Below are 16,895 nucleotides of genomic sequence, written 5' to 3' on the forward strand. Positions count from 1 at the left end.
TTTACAGCTGTTGGTGTTATAGAACATACTAATTAGCGTTTCCTGATTCTTTTTTTTTTGTATTTAGTTTAACTTCAGATTTTCAGATGCAATAATATTTTCTGTGTTTGGCATATTAAATGTGTTTAAATCAATTGTTGCTGTAGAACAAGCTTTATTTAATTCCGTATCCAAGTTTTTATCTTCATAAAAACTATCGTCACCAGTTGACACTGTTTGCGGAGAGTTCTGCAGCTTAAGGCTTTAAAGCAGTGACCTAACATTTTATCCCCCTCTGCAAAGAGTGGTTTATAGCTCAAGAATTTTTTTGAATCCTTTATTTATTTTAGATAGATATAAATAGGCAGTTACAAATTGCATTCTGTTGCAGTGCAGCCATCATGTAACTACAAAAAAAAGGATTTGGATAGCACTTTCCTGTTTTGCGTGAGAGGAAATTTGTTATAGAAAAGAAGACTCTTGCAGCTATTCTGGAGAATAGTTAGATACTGAAATAAATCCTGAATCCACAGTCCACAAAGATTTATTTTATAAGCAAGTAATACAAAGTTTCAGGCTCCTATTATATGTTCCTATTTTTGTAAACTATTATTTTTAAAGTAATAATTTTATTTTTACAAATTAGTTGTTCAACTCCCTTTTTAATAGTTTGGGCCTTATTCAGAAAAATGTGAAATAACTACAGCACCAGGACCACCAGATCAGTGCAAGCCCCCTCAAGTGGCATGTAGATCTGCTGCATGTGCTCAGGTGTCGTGGGAGGTAAGAATGCCATCTTACACCTATCTTAACATTATTGTCTTCTACATCTTTTAAGTTGAACTTTAAAAGGTATTTTAAATCACATTTTTAAACATACTTACCTGATTATGCAATACTTTGTAAGTAAAATCTTAAGTCATTCATCATACCATTATATGACAGCTGTAAGTTGTCAGCCTGCGGTACTTGAGATCTTACTTTGTTCTTTTGTTTAAGAGTTTTGCCACAACTGCTGCACTGCATTTCTTAAAAATTTCCTTTAATATCGTTATCTTTCCTCAGAGCGAATATATCCACATAATACAATAGATTATTGTACATTTGCTGTTTTTATAAGCTGATTTAATTTTTGTAATTACATCAGTAATAACGTAGCAAAAGCCTCACAGACTTCCTATAAATCCATAGTATTTAGATATCTGATTAAAAAAAATGCAATAGATAAAAATTAAGCTTGTAAAAAGGAAGATTCTATTTGGGAATACTGTTTAAACATAGCTTTTCAGTGGCTTGAAATGGAGTGAAATATCTTGAGTTACAGAACTGTACAGAAACAAAAGATGAAACTATTTTACCTGGGAGTTTATGCTTCCTACTGGGTATGTCAGAGGAGCTCTCCTTGAAAAGCCTTTTGAAGAAATCTCTTACAATGTCCAGGTGGGATTAGTTTGACCAATGTCAGATGCCTGCTTTATAGAATCTTGGAGTAATTAAGTAGAAGTGGGGCTGTAGGTGTCATTCAGTTCAACCTTCTGTTGAAAGCAGACCTAACTTCAAATTTAGGTCAGGTTTCTCAGGGCCTTGTCCAGAGGAGGAGTCCTTTCATCTGTAGCGTGAAAACGCAAAGCATGTTGTCATCCCTGTCATGTACTACAGACTCAGTCAGGGAGAACTTTAGTACCCTATATCACCCTCTCAAGACAACCATCTCTTGCCATTGACCATTCAGGTTGCTAAGCTAAACTCTTTGTCAGGGAGTGTAGCGAGAGAACGAGGAGTAATGGTTTCAAACTGAAGGAGGGGAAATTTAGATTAGCTATTAGGAAGAAAGTCTTTCCTGTGAGGGTGGTGAGGCACTGGAACAGGTTGCCCAGAGAAGTTGTGGATGCCCCATCCCTGGAGGTGTTCAAGGCCAGGCTGGATGGGGCTTTGAGCAGCCTGGTCTAATGGGATGTGTCCCTGCCCAGGGCAGGGGGTTGGAACTCAACGGTCTTTAATGTCCCTTCCAACCCAAACCCTTCTATGATTCGGTGATAACGCATTCTGATTTATTTGTATTGTACTACATTGAAAATCAGCAAAGAAATGGGAGGGTAACATACCTGTGAAAAAAAACACAATTTAGATCTAGTGAGTTTGGTTGAATTTTTTTTCAGTCAGCGAATTTAACTTCTCTTTGTATCCATTTTAAAGGTTCCAGTGAGTAACGGAGCTGACATCTCGGAGTATCGCCTGGAGTGGGGCGGTGTGGAGGGATGCATGCAGATCTCCTACTGCGGGCCTGGGCTCAACTGTGAAATGAAAGGGCTTTTGCCTGCCACTTTATACTATTGCAGGGTTCAGGTAAAGACATGACACTGTTGTTAGTGAAATCTGGAAACGGGAATCGCCCCTGCCATAAAAACACAGTCTACTTTGCATTTGCAGGCAGTGAATGTTGCAGGTGCAGGCCCTTTCAGTGAAGTAGTGGCATGTATGACTCCAGCCTCTGTACCTGCAGTTGTGACTTCTCTTCGGGGACTAAGTGAAGATGAAGTTGAAAGTCCACACTATTCTCCTTCCACATGCCTTGCTATAAGCTGGGAAAAGCCTTGTGACCATGGATCTGAAATCCTTGGCTACAGCATAGACTTTGGAGATAAGCAGCCCATAACTGTTGGGAAGGTTCAGAGCTATTTTATCGATGGCTTACAGCCAGATACTACCTACAGGTATGCCATGCACCGCTGCTCGACAGCCTATTGTTTCTTCCACAAGAGTCTTTATTTGTTTGTTTCCTTAATGTTTTTTTATTCTCTTCATTACTCTTTTTAAAAGAGGCATTAGTACGTAGCTATGGAGCAAAAGGAAGCTTCCTAATGATGATCATCATGAATCAATGAGCAGTGTTGCTTTTATTTTCTTTCAAGAACAATTTATGTTAGTTTGTTTATTGTGTTGCTGTTGTATCTCTCTGGTTAATTTGTCTGTTTAACTGAATTCAGATTACAGATTCTGATTCATAACTGGTTTTTGGACTGGTTGCTTCATGGATAAATGGCCTCTAATCTGTTTGACGAGATAAAATCTATCCAAGGAAGGACCATGTCCAGTCTTTATTGACTGGATTGTCTGATCTAATGGCAGCTAGTCACATCTTGCAATGCTTTTTCTGCAGAAATAGCAAGTATTTGGGTGGGAATCAGCATGAAGAATATGTCTGAAAATCTGTCAGTCAATTTCAAATCTCTTTTGAAGAATTTTGAAGTTACTAAAATCATCTCTTACATCTGACCTAACGGCTACTGAAAAATATAAATGTAAAAATCCAAAATTCTGCCTGAAGGCACTCTACAGTCCTGTTGTAAAAACATGTCCTTAGTGTTAAAGGAGAATGTCAGTCCCACAGAAGTCAGAATTTAAGCCCGCTGATTTCAGTACAGCTAGGATATCATCTGGGTATTCCAAATCCTTCAAGACTTGGGTTTACTTTTTTGATACTGACAGTTTGGAGAGCCATCGTTCTCTGTGTCAACAAACTGAAAAACGAGAAGCTTCTATTGCAGAGATATTTCTGTACTTCTACCCACAAAAGTGCTTTTATAGAATACACTGTCAACTCCTTGTGCAAATAAATGTTTGCATAACCTTAGTTCTGTGCTATAATAAGGTAGTGTAATGTTAAATATTACTGTAGTGAAGGAGAAATATTTATTCATAAGCCTGCACACAAATTTGCCTTTCAGTATTTTGAAACTGTGTGGTTGATTGTTTCAGAATTTAATTATTGTGATTATTTTTTTCCAGTTACCCAGATACTGTTTTAGCAAGCAAATGTTAGTCTGCAAAATGAGATCAGACACACTTTGCTCTCTGTGGCTACCTGTGAGATATGCAAAGAGCCTCAGATTTTTCTGTTTTCTGCTTTTTCCTATTTAGAAATACGTTTCTGGCTACTTCTTTTAATTCTTACTTGCAAACCTAATCCAGCAAGTTTTTTCCATGGAGTATCCCAAACCACCAACCCCCTCTTCCTGCATATAAAGTTCTACAAATTCCTCAGCCATGTGTCCTTTGACAACTTCTAGTTTCCCCCTCTCCCTTCCCAGCAGCCCCAAGATGGCTTGTGTTTGCAGGCACCCAGAGATGTGTCACCAGTGGAAACAGCTGGGAACCATCACTTCATTTTCACATGAATCGGATCTGTTCCAAAAAGTCCAGAAGACTTTCCTGTAGCCATCCTTGAACTCACCTGATACAACAGCCCACTGATACCAGCTCTTCTGGGGGTGGGGGTTTTTTACCTTCCCTTGTTTCCCCAATGTGACTATCAAAAGTTTTGGAACAAGGCCTGCGGGATCAGGAAGATGGACCACTCTTGAAGTAGCTCATACAGCTTTTGCATCTTTTCACCACTGTGAACAATGCAAACATGCTGACATGTTTTTATTTCGAGTCAATCCAGTTCCTTAAAATGTGGCAAGGAAAGGGACAGTCCTGCATATTCATGACAGCCTATCAAAGCTTAATATTGATAAAAGTCTTCATTGTAGAAAGTATCCTTTATTTGGTACCATTATTCTCTCTTGAATGTGAATGGTGGAAATCACCAGTTACTTTTTAGACTCTTAATTTCAAGTTAATTTATTCTCTCTATTTTCCCAAATACTAGAGTACGAATTCAAGCCCTAAACAGTCTGGGAGCGGGTCCTTTCAGCCACACCATAAAACTGAAAACAAAGCCTCTCCCTCCGGATCCACCTCGCCTGGAATGTGCTGCGTACAGTTCTCAGACTCTCAAGCTGAAGTGGGGAGAGGGAACCCCAAAAGCGTTGACCGACTCCATTCAGTATCACCTTCAAATGGAGGATAAGAATGGAAGGTTGGTTTTGGTACTCATATAGTACAAATCAGTACTTTAAGGAATCTCTTCTTTCATGTTAAATTGGAATGTAAGCTACGATGGTACAGCAAGTACCCTTGCCTAAATGGTAAAATAAACAGTATGGCTACACTATGTGCCGTGTCCAAATCCCTGAGTAGCTTTGGCTTGGCAGCAAGGCAAAATAGATCTGCCAGGTGAAACTGTTCTGCTCTAAGGAGGAAAAGAAGTTAGACCCTTAACTGGAAAGAAATTCATGCCATTATCAAAGACTAAGCCATGTGCAGGTACCATCTGTTTTACATTTAAAAGTCAAAGTAGGTGATTAACCCCTACAGGGTGATAACGCATTCTGATTTATTTGTATTGTACTACATTGAAAATCAGCAAAGAAATGGGAGGGTAACATACCTGTGAAAAAAAACACAATTTAGATCTAGTGAGTTTGGTTGAATTTTTTTTCAGTCAGCGAATTTAACTTCTCTTTGTATCCATTTTAAAGGTTCCAGTGAGTAACGGAGCTGACATCTCGGAGTATCGCCTGGAGTGGGGCGGTGTGGAGGGATGCATGCAGATCTCCTACTGCGGGCCTGGGCTCAACTGTGAAATGAAAGGGCTTTTGCCTGCCACTTTATACTATTGCAGGGTTCAGGTAAAGACATGACACTGTTGTTAGTGAAATCTGGAAACGGGAATCGCCCCTGCCATAAAAACACAGTCTACTTTGCATTTGCAGGCAGTGAATGTTGCAGGTGCAGGCCCTTTCAGTGAAGTAGTGGCATGTATGACTCCAGCCTCTGTACCTGCAGTTGTGACTTCTCTTCGGGGACTAAGTGAAGATGAAGTTGAAAGTCCACACTATTCTCCTTCCACATGCCTTGCTATAAGCTGGGAAAAGCCTTGTGACCATGGATCTGAAATCCTTGGCTACAGCATAGACTTTGGAGATAAGCAGCCCATAACTGTTGGGAAGGTTCAGAGCTATTTTATCGATGGCTTACAGCCAGATACTACCTACAGGTATGCCATGCACCGCTGCTCGACAGCCTATTGTTTCTTCCACAAGAGTCTTTATTTGTTTGTTTCCTTAATGTTTTTTTATTCTCTTCATTACTCTTTTTAAAAGAGGCATTAGTACGTAGCTATGGAGCAAAAGGAAGCTTCCTAATGATGATCATCATGAATCAATGAGCAGTGTTGCTTTTATTTTCTTTCAAGAACAATTTATGTTAGTTTGTTTATTGTGTTGCTGTTGTATCTCTCTGGTTAATTTGTCTGTTTAACTGAATTCAGATTACAGATTCTGATTCATAACTGGTTTTTGGACTGGTTGCTTCATGGATAAATGGCCTCTAATCTGTTTGACGAGATAAAATCTATCCAAGGAAGGACCATGTCCAGTCTTTATTGACTGGATTGTCTGATCTAATGGCAGCTAGTCACATCTTGCAATGCTTTTTCTGCAGAAATAGCAAGTATTTGGGTGGGAATCAGCATGAAGAATATGTCTGAAAATCTGTCAGTCAATTTCAAATCTCTTTTGAAGAATTTTGAAGTTACTAAAATCATCTCTTACATCTGACCTAACGGCTACTGAAAAATATAAATGTAAAAATCCAAAATTCTGCCTGAAGGCACTCTACAGTCCTGTTGTAAAAACATGTCCTTAGTGTTAAAGGAGAATGTCAGTCCCACAGAAGTCAGAATTTAAGCCCGCTGATTTCAGTACAGCTAGGATATCATCTGGGTATGCAGTTTTTCCAAATCCTTCAAGACTTGGGTTTACTTTTTTGATACTGACAGTTTGGAGAGCCATCGTTCTCTGTGTCAACAAACTGAAAAACGAGAAGCTTCTATTGCAGAGATATTTCTGTACTTCTACCCACAAAAGTGCTTTTATAGAATACACTGTCAACTCCTTGTGCAAATAAATGTTTGCATAACCTTAGTTCTGTGCTATAATAAGGTAGTGTAATGTTAAATATTACTGTAGTGAAGGAGAAATATTTATTCATAAGCCTGCACACAAATTTGCCTTTCAGTATTTTGAAACTGTGTGGTTGATTGTTTCAGAATTTAATTATTGTGATTATTTTTTTCCAGTTACCCAGATACTGTTTTAGCAAGCAAATGTTAGTCTGCAAAATGAGATTAGACACACTTTGCTCTCTGTGGCTACCTGTGAGATATGCAAAGAGCCTCAGATTTTTCTGTTTTCTGCTTTTTCCTATTTAGAAATACGTTTCTGGCTACTTCTTTTAATTCTTACTTGCAAACCTAATCCAGCAAGTTTTTTCCATGGAGTATCCCAAACCACCAACCCCCTCTTCCTGCATATAAAGTTCTACAAATTCCTCAGCCATGTGTCCTTTGACAACTTCTAGTTTCCCCCTCTCCCTTCCCAGCAGCCCCAAGATGGCTTGTGTTTGCAGGCACCCAGAGATGTGTCACCAGTGGAAACAGCTGGGAACCATCACTTCATTTTCACATGAATCGGATCTGTTCCAAAAAGTCCAGAAGACTTTCCTGTAGCCATCCTTGAACTCACCTGATACAACAGCCCACTGATACCAGCTCTTCTGGGGGTGGGGGTTTTTTACCTTCCCTTGTTTCCCCAATGTGACTATCAAAAGTTTTGGAACAAGGCCTGCGGGATCAGGAAGATGGACCACTCTTGAAGTAGCTCATACAGCTTTTGCATCTTTTCACCACTGTGAACAATGCAAACATGCTGACATGTTTTTATTTCGAGTCAATCCAGTTCCTTAAAATGTGGCAAGGAAAGGGACAGTCCTGCATATTCATGACAGCCTATCAAAGCTTAATATTGATAAAAGTCTTCATTGTAGAAAGTATCCTTTATTTGGTACCATTATTCTCTCTTGAATGTGAATGGTGGAAATCACCAGTTACTTTTTAGACTCTTAATTTCAAGTTAATTTATTCTCTCTATTTTCCCAAATACTAGAGTACGAATTCAAGCCCTAAACAGTCTGGGAGCGGGTCCTTTCAGCCACACCATAAAACTGAAAACAAAGCCTCTCCCTCCGGATCCACCTCGCCTGGAATGTGCTGCGTACAGTTCTCAGACTCTCAAGCTGAAGTGGGGAGAGGGAACCCCAAAAGCGTTGACCGACTCCATTCAGTATCACCTTCAAATGGAGGATAAGAATGGAAGGTTGGTTTTGGTACTCATATAGTACAAATCAGTACTTTAAGGAATCTCTTCTTTCATGTTAAATTGGAATGTAAGCTACGATGGTACAGCAAGTACCCTTGCCTAAATGGTAAAATAAACAGTATGGCTACACTATGTGCCGTGTCCAAATCCCTGAGTAGCTTTGGCTTGGCAGCAAGGCAAAATAGATCTGCCAGGTGAAACTGTTCTGCTCTAAGGAGGAAAAGAAGTTAGACCCTTAACTGGAAAGAAATTCATGCCATTATCAAAGACTAAGCCATGTGCAGGTACCATCTGTTTTACATTTAAAAGTCAAAGTAGGTGATTAACCCCTACAGAAAGAGATAAAATTGTGCTGTGTCCTGGGGATACCAAAATTGAAAATGAAATGAGAGCTGCCAGGATCAGTCTGTGTAAGAATTATAATGTGAAGGAGAGCAACCAGTCTACAGAGCTCTAAGAATAGGACTTGCTGTGCGCTACAAGCCTGACACTGGCCTCCTGTGAAGATCTGAGTGAGCTGTAGCTCAGTCACCCATCTCTGACAGTGACGTACAAGAGCAGTTGGATCCATCACCCTTTCTTAGGTGTAGTAAGGGAAAGTTGCAAAGGAGCACAGAGCTAAGATCTAGTTACCTAATTTTGAAAAGCTGACAGTGTTGGGGGCCACAAAAAAGAAGCAGCGTGTGCAGCTCATAGAGACAGAGAACTGCTGTCCTTTCCCGTTGTGTCAAGTGCAGAAGGGTTTCTGAAAACGCTTAGCATCATTTTTACCAAGAGACAGTCTGTGGTACTCTCTGGGTAAAAGATAGTTTATTTCAAAGACATAAAAAAACACGTGGCCCCAGAAAATGAGCTTATTGTTTTATAGTAATGCCAGAACACCATTTAACCCTGAAATAAGTATTTCTGGGCTTCTCATTAGATGCTGGGAAATGATGAGAACAGATTTCAAGACAATACTGTAGCTACCTCAGAAGCCCTTTTCTGTGTTTAAAATAAGCCACTCTTTCCATTTTCAGGTTTGTATCCTTATACAGAGGACCATGTCATACATATAAAGTACAAAGACTCAGTGAGTCAACGTCATACAAGTTTTGTATTCAGGCGTGTAATGAAGCTGGCGAAGGTCCCCTTTCTCAAGAGTATGTTTTCACTACTCCCAAATCTGTTCCAGCTGCCTTGAAAGGTAAAGGTGCTTCTTTTTTCACTTGGCAGGTAGGGGGATGACAAGTTGGGTTTGGTGTTGTTAGTATTTGGGGTATGTAGAATGCTGAGCCCTTTTCCAAATGCAGGTAGGGATAGTAAGGGAATACTCTTTTCGTGTAATTACCTAAAGCCTAAAATATTTGCTGTAAAAATGAGAGACTTGGGATTTATGCATTCTTTGACATAAGAAGGGTTGCACTTACAATTCTTGCTTCCCAGGAGAGTGTGACCAGGCTGTTAAAATAATTTGAGGTGGAAATTCTTCCTAGCATGTTCAGAATAATTTTAAGCGTAACAGCTTTTTTTTTTTCTTTTTTTTTGCCTTTTTTTGCTTTTTTTTTGCTTTTTTTTTTGCTTTTTTTTTGCATATGATACAGACTTGCAGTCACCAAATTCTACTTGCTTTCTCTTTGGATGGTAGCTAAACTCTCTCAAGAGAGACCCCTGTGAATTGTTAGTTGTTGCAGAAAACATTTCAGGAAGAATACATTTGAATCTGAATCTTTTATTTCTCTGAGACAAAATAGCAGATAGAATATAGCATTTTACAAAGCATCAAAATATAACGTGAAGTGATAGGGAAAGGAGAACTAGCTGTCGCTTTTGTGTGTTCTTCCTGCAGCACCCAGGATAGAGAGAATAAACGATCACACGTGTGAGATCACCTGGGAGGTTCTGCAGCCCATGAAGGGCGATCCAGTTATCTACTGTCTTCAGGTCATGGTGGGCAAAGACTCGGAATTCAAACAGGTATGACGTGTTTAAGTTACTGTATTTTTCTTCAATTAGTATTTGTGATAACCAGTTTAAAGATTATCATGTTCCAGTATGATTTCAGTCACCATGCTAACTTTTTGTTAATAAATAATATAAAGGTATTATCTTCTAAAACCATCATCATAGAGAAAAGAGATTTAATTAATACAAATATGGTGGTAAGTTGCAGCCTCTCTGGGTTACACTGATGTTTAGTAAATACAGCTTGACACCTCAAGTGGTAGGGAAATTGTCCACTAATGGGAAGAACTGACAAAAAGGAAACATCCACCCAATGGTACGGAGTTGAGACTTACGAGAAAAAGAACAAAGGGTTCTCTTTGAACTAAGAGCTGTTTGAAGGCAGTAAATATTATAAAAACTTTGATGATGTCAAAGTCATAGAATCATGGAATTGTCAATGTTGGAAGGGACTTTTTAGATCATCTGGTCAACCATTAACCTACCTCTGATTAAAAAAAACAAACATCACTAAGCCATGTCACTAAGCACTATGTCTACCTGTCTTTTGAACACCTTCAGGGATGGTGCCTCAACCACTTCCCTGGGCAGCCCATTCCAATGCTTGATAACCCTTTCAGTGTAAAAATTTTTCATAATATCCAATCTGAACCTCCGCTGTTCACACTTCATCCTTCTGTGCAGAGAACTGCAGATAGGAAAGACCCCCAACTTTTGCAATGTGGACATTGAGGTGTAGGGAAACTTTTTTTTTAATATAATTCACTGATGAGGCTTTTACCATAGTGCCATTTCAGTAGTAGGGCACACAGGGTCAAGCAGTTGAGAGTGTGTTTTAATTTCAGGTTTGACTATCCTAAAATGCAGTTTGAAGCACCAAGCTACAGATTAGTCTGCATTTAAAAGAGGATGTGCAGTGCTAATTTTGCTTCCTTGCAACCTGCCTGATAATTGACATGAAACTAGGCTTGGAAACTCTGTTTCGCACTATTAAGCGAACAGGTTTCCTTCCAGAAAGGAAACACCATTGATTCTGGTATATTATAATTTTATTATAGGTCAATATTAAATAAATTTTGTCTGTGCTTTGGTAGGTAACAGGCCTCGATATTTGGATAATTCATAACCTTTGGTGTAGTGCTACATTTTTGTTAAAAGATGAACCATAATCCAGGTGTTTGTTACCTTCCCATGTGGATATTCTGTAATGTAACTTTAAAATTGTGAATGCAACATTAAATATGAAAGTAAGGTGTGGTCAGTGTTGCTTCTAGACACAGAGTCAAATCACGCTTTGATGGGCAGTGTGCATTGAGCTGGACAAGAAAATAAAGGTTACGCGTTAAGCCTGGAAAAACGAAGTAGACTGAGGTACATGATTCCTTTTGCCTCTCCAGGGCAGTAAATTAAAATAAAATGAGAAGACTAGTTTGCAAAAATTAAAATTGGAACAGTCCAGAAGTAAAAACCTTGGAAACAGCCCTTAAGATACTTAGACATGATGGTGACAATTTTCTATGACATGGACAAAAAATAAACTCCCTGGAAGTCAGCTCCAAGCTGTTCCCTACCATTTCCCTGCCAAAACTTCACTCTCCTCCTTCTCCCTGATCCCTCAGCCGAGTTGCTCATGGCGTTGCTCCCTACGTGCTTCAGACAGAGTAAGTCAGTGGTTTGCTCTTCAAGCTACATACATCAGTCCCGCTCTTAAAGGGGTTAGGGAGCAACCATATAAATACCCCAGCAAGCACACATGGGGGAAAGGAGCTTCTGGCAAGGCAGCTGGGGACACGAGCCCCTGCCAGCTGGCAGAGCTGGAGTAGGATGTGTGGCCGTGGCGTGTTTGCTCACTACAAAAAGCATGATACAAATTAGCAGAATTTTGAGGAAGCTGCACTTCCTGTCTCCATGGGGGAACGATTTCTCGAGGGAAAGGTAATTCTCTAGGCTGTAGGTTCCAGTAAAGCTCAGCTGCCCGGCTGTCGGAGGACTTTCCAGGACTATGAGTAGCCACAGGCACAGCAACAGCTCTTCAGGCAACAAATTCCTGTGATACAATATTGTATATTACATCCCATGGTGTAATATTTACGTTGTAAGTAGTCACTAAAAACACCTTAACATTGGGGATTCTGACAGTTTCTTTGGTGTGTACTCATAGAATCATAGAATGGTTAGAGTTGGAAGGGACCTTAAAGATCATCAAGTCCCAACCCCCCTGCCATGGGCAGGGACACCTCCCACTAGAGCAGGTTGCTCAAAGCCCCATCCAGCCTGGTCTTGAACCCTTCCAGGGATGGGGCATCCACAGCTTCCCTGGGCAACCTGTTCCAGTGTCTCACCACCCTCACAGTAAAGAATTTCTTCCTAATATCTAATCTAAATCTCCCCTCTTCCAATTTAAAACCGTTACCCCTTGTCCTGTCACTACACTTCCTGACAAAGAGTCCCTCCCCATCTCTCCTGTAGGCTCCCTTCAGACACTGGAAGGCCGCTATAAGGTCTCCCCAGAGCCTTCTCTTCTCCAGGCTGAAGATCATGCCGTAAAAGCACTTGTAGTTCTTTTCCTGTTTCACCAAAAGGACTGGAGGCTTTATCTGGCGTTTAAATTGTGTTTGTGAGCTTTCTGTCCATTTTTCCTTGCATGGGTGAAAACACTGGTGAGGAGTCATCCTTTTTCCCTGCTCTAGTGGAGGTGTCCCTGCCCATGGCGGGGGGGTTGGAACTTGATGATCTTTAAGGTCCCTTCCAACTCCAACCATTCTGTGATTCTATGATTTTTACAGTTCCTGCCACCATAAACAAAGCCATACTGAGGTACATGCATGTCTGTAAGGCGTTTTTACTTGATGTATCATGTTTTTTTTTCCTTTGTTTCCAGATTTACAAGGGTCCGGAGTGGTCGTTCCGATACACAGGCCTCCAGCTGAACTGTGAGTACCGTTTCCGCGCCTGTGCCATTCGACAGTGCCAAGAGACAGCAGGTCACCAGGACCTGGTGGGCCCCTACAGCACCCCCGTGCTATTCATCTCTCAGAGGACTGAGCCGCCGGCCACCACCACCAAGGACACTGTGCAAACCACAAGGACGCAATGGTCACAGAGCGACCAGGTGTGCGCTGCCGTCATCCTTGCACTTTTTGCTATCTTTTCCATCCTGATCGCTGTTATCATTCAGTACTTCGTAATAAAGTGAAGAGGTTGACTTTGAGAACCGCTGCCCATTACATTTTACTTTCTCATACTCTAAAAAGTAATTCTGTTCTCTCGCTTTTTGACAAAACCAGGCATTTAGCACCGGCATTGGGACTGATGCAAACCTTTTCAGCCACTTTAAGATGCTTACTGGTAGGTGTAGGCTGGCGCACGTTACTAGAACGCAAGCCACAGAAATACAACCTTTTCTTTAATATGCCTTCTTGCAGTACAAACTCTCTCTGGGGCAGGCAAGCAGTGTTTAACGAAAAGGCTTTGACCAGTAAACGCGAGTGTAAAAAAAAGAAATAAATCAAAACAAATAAAAGGTTTCCTGGCCTACACTTTGAAGGGTTGCTACCATTAACAGGGAAGAATGTGTAGATCGCATTTAAAACGTACACTAACAAACTTGTGCTGTATACAATGTTAATCCGATGCTGTGAAAGCAATTTAGCGCTGTATTTCTACCTCCTCATTTGTCTTAATTATTTGGGAAGCAGGATTTATGCTGAAAAAACGGAAGGGGCTTTTCTCAGGCAGCAAATAATAAACTGGATGGAAGAGTATGCATGAAGGAAGCTTCTTATCTGATAAATGTGGAGTTCTTCACTGCAAGTAGATGTTTTCGAAAGACTTACAAGGGGATGGCACAAGTGGTTTATCTTGCCCCCAGGATTTGATGTTTACTTACAAAAAAATGCCTCTTTTACTTCTTACAAATATAGAAGGGAGAGTGTGAGAGAACTTTCTTAGACTTATTATTTAAATCGAAAAAACCACATCTCCCAAGTTGACCTTTGATCGGATGCAGTTTATACAGATGTCTGTGCCCTCTGATTTTGGCTGGTTGATAGATTTTTGAGATCAAATTCATGATTGCAATTTTGCTGTTTCCCCGACATTCACTTGCCATATCCACCAGAATCAAGCACTGCCTTTTTTTTGTTGTTTTTGTTTGTTTGTTTGTTTGTTTGTTCTTTCTTCCTTCCTTCCTTCCTCTCTTTTCTTTCTTTGGGGCACCAAATCCGAAGACGAAGTGTAGTAATTTGCACCAGAAAACTTAAAGCTGCTTTTTTTCTCGAGATCCTGATGTTTAATGTAATGTCTCTTTGGATACTGTACCAAATTGTTGATTGCATGTAGTTAATGTTGCATTAGAGCACTTTGCAATTGCATAACTCATCAATGTTTTGTGAGCTTGCATTTGTGGGTTCTTGAATGACCAGACTGAATTTTTATCAAGTATCCCATTGAACATCTTGCTAGATGTCAATGATCGCCAGTGACATAAAGCTTGTAGTGAAACTATCTTTAAAAGAAAAAAAAAAAAAACTCCTTGTCTCATCACACTTACGTTATTTGTTATACACTTTGTAATTAGCTATTTTTAATTTATTTGAGTTACAAGATAGTGGATCATTAATGACTTCTAGTTGTGTTCAGTTTAGCATTTTTAATGGTATTAAACACTTCTGTCGGTCTTAATAATAATAAAAAAAACAAGGAACCTCTGTCTTGTGCTTTGAAGATCTCTGAAGAATTTCTCTTATATTAGAACGGGCATGTATTGTAATTGTTTATATGTCCAATGATCTGTGCTGTAGAATAATGTCACTGAGTTTCGTTTCTTTTTTTTTTTAAAAAAAAGAAAAAAAAAAAAGAACTGGCAAAGAACTTGGCCTCCACGTGGCGAGAACGATCTGTCTTTAAAATGTACTGTATGTTTACATTTTATTTCGAATCTGTCATTTGTACGTATAGGCTGATACCTTCCCGCAGGATACCGCGATAAACTGATGTTTTCTAGAACCTTCTTAAAAGTGCCATGTTTGGCAGTGCAAATGAGGTTGCGTGTAACAGCCCAGAGATTTCTTACGGTTGAATGTCTAAAACGGTAAGATTTGTTACTACAGTTAAATCTGCAGTGACTTATGTTTTTCATAGTAAAATTCAAATGAGCTCCTATTTTTGATAGTCATTTAATAGTGTATTTGCCATTTGAGCCTCAGTGCGTATTACTGCATTGAAGACAGTTTTTAATGTAATCTTAATTTTACCTCATATACTGTACATTCCAAAAACAAATTTAAAAAGAAAAAAAAAAAAAAGGAAAAAAAAATGAAAAACTCTAAACTTTTTAAAACGTTATAGATAACACTACCAAACATATCACTTTACAATTGTACAACGTCGGGCTCCATGAAGACGAACCTGTATAGTCTGATATAGAAAATACATAAACTATGTAGCAAAGTATCTTTAAAAAAAAAAAAATCTGTGGAAAATAAAAGCATCATTCTTTTTCGCTGTTGTCGGTCCGTCCTGTTGGCCTGTCCCCCACCGGCTTGGAAGCGCTTTTCCCTTCCCGAGCGGCGGGGCCCGGCTCCCCGCGGGGCGGCTGGGAGCGGTGAGACCCGTTCCCCTCGGGACGGTGTCCCGCTTCCCTCGGGGCAGCGCTGCCCGGCGGTGCCCGGCTCCGCTCAGGCGCCGCGGGGAGAGCACCCGGCTTCTCTCAGGCGCCGGGAGAGCGGCGGGGTCCAGCCCCCCCCAGGCGCCGCGGGGAGAGCACCCGGCTCCCCTCAGGCGCCGAGAGAGCGGCGGTGCCCGGCTTCCCTTAGAGCTGTGGGGTGGCGGTGCCTCGCTTCCCTCAGGTGCCGGGGCAGCGGCGGTACCCGGTTCCTCTCAGAACCGTGCCCGGCTCCCCTCAGGCGCCGGGAGAGCGGCGGTGCCCGGCTTCCCTCAGGGCTGTCGGTGGCGGTGCCTCGCTCACCTCAGGTGGTGCGGGAGGCGGTGGTGCCCCGTTCCCCTCAGGACGGTGCCCCGCTTCCCTCAGGGCAGCGGTGCTCGGTGGTGCCCGGCTCCCTTCAGGCGGCGGGGCCCGGCTCCGCTCAGGGCGGCGGGAGAGCGGCGGTGCCCCGCTCCCGTAGGGCGTTAGGGGCCGGCGGCGTCCCGCTCTCCTCAGGAGGCTGGTTCCCGCCCCGCTCAGGCGCCGCGGGGAGAGCACCCGGCTCCCCTCAGGCGCCGAGAGAGCGGCGGTGCCCGGCTTCCCTTAGAGCTGTGGGGTGGCGGTGCCTCGCTTCCCTCAGGTGCCGGGGCAGCGGCGGTACCCGGTTCCTCTCAGAACCGTGCCCGGCTCCCCTCAGGCGCCGGGAGAGCGGCGGTGCCCGGCTTCCCTCAGGGCTGTCGGTGGCGGTGCCTCGCTCACCTCAGGTGGTGCGGGAGGCGGTGGTGCCCCGTTCCCCTCAGGACGGTGCCCCGCTTCCCTCAGGGCAGCGGTGCTCGGTGGTGCCCGGCTCCCTTCAGGCGGCGGGGCCCGGCTCCGCTCAGGGCGGCGGGAGAGCGGCGGTGCCCCGCTCCCGTAGGGCGTTAGGGGCCGGCGGCGTCCCGCTCTCCTCAGGAGGCTGGTTCCCGCCCCGCTCAGGCGCCGCGGGGAGAGCACCCGGCTCCCCTCAGGCGCCGAGAGAGCGGCGGTGCCCGGCTTCCCTCAGGGCTGTCGGTGGCGGTGCCTCGCTCCCCTCGGGTGGCGGGAGGCGGTGGTGCCCCGCTCCCCTCAGGTGCCGGGGCAACGGCGGTAGCCGGTTCCTCTCGGAACCGTGCCCGGCTCCCCTCGGGCGCCGGCAGAGCGGCGCCGCCCCGCTCCCTCCAGGCGGCGAGGGGCGGCGGTGCCCCGCTCCCCTCAGGGCTGTGGGGTCGGCGGTGCCCGGGTCCCCTCAGGGCGGCGGGGCGGGG

At 42.8% G+C, this 16,895-nt stretch overlaps 1 protein-coding gene across 1 annotated transcript in view; it reads left to right on the plus strand.

Moving 5' to 3' along the window:
• The window catches only part of FNDC3A (fibronectin type III domain containing 3A), a 125,726-nt gene extending 110,256 nt beyond the window's left edge, over window positions 1-15,470 (plus strand). The window contains exons 20-26 of the mRNA XM_014965979.1: window positions 649-762; window positions 2,176-2,325; window positions 2,410-2,693; window positions 4,634-4,843; window positions 9,044-9,210; window positions 9,853-9,980; window positions 12,850-15,470. Of these exons, the coding sequence (XP_014821465.1) occupies window positions 649-762; window positions 2,176-2,325; window positions 2,410-2,693; window positions 4,634-4,843; window positions 9,044-9,210; window positions 9,853-9,980; window positions 12,850-13,164 (1,368 nt within the window). The 3' untranslated portion in view covers window positions 13,165-15,470. The remainder of the gene's footprint in view (window positions 1-648; window positions 763-2,175; window positions 2,326-2,409; window positions 2,694-4,633; window positions 4,844-9,043; window positions 9,211-9,852; window positions 9,981-12,849) is intronic.
• Window positions 15,471-16,895: the final 1,425 nt, after the last annotated feature.

The sequence above is a fragment of the Calidris pugnax genome, unplaced genomic scaffold (assembly GCF_001431845.1).
Source record: "Calidris pugnax isolate Ruff unplaced genomic scaffold, ASM143184v1 scaffold20, whole genome shotgun sequence".
Classification (NCBI taxonomy): Eukaryota; Metazoa; Chordata; class Aves; order Charadriiformes; family Scolopacidae; genus Calidris; species Calidris pugnax.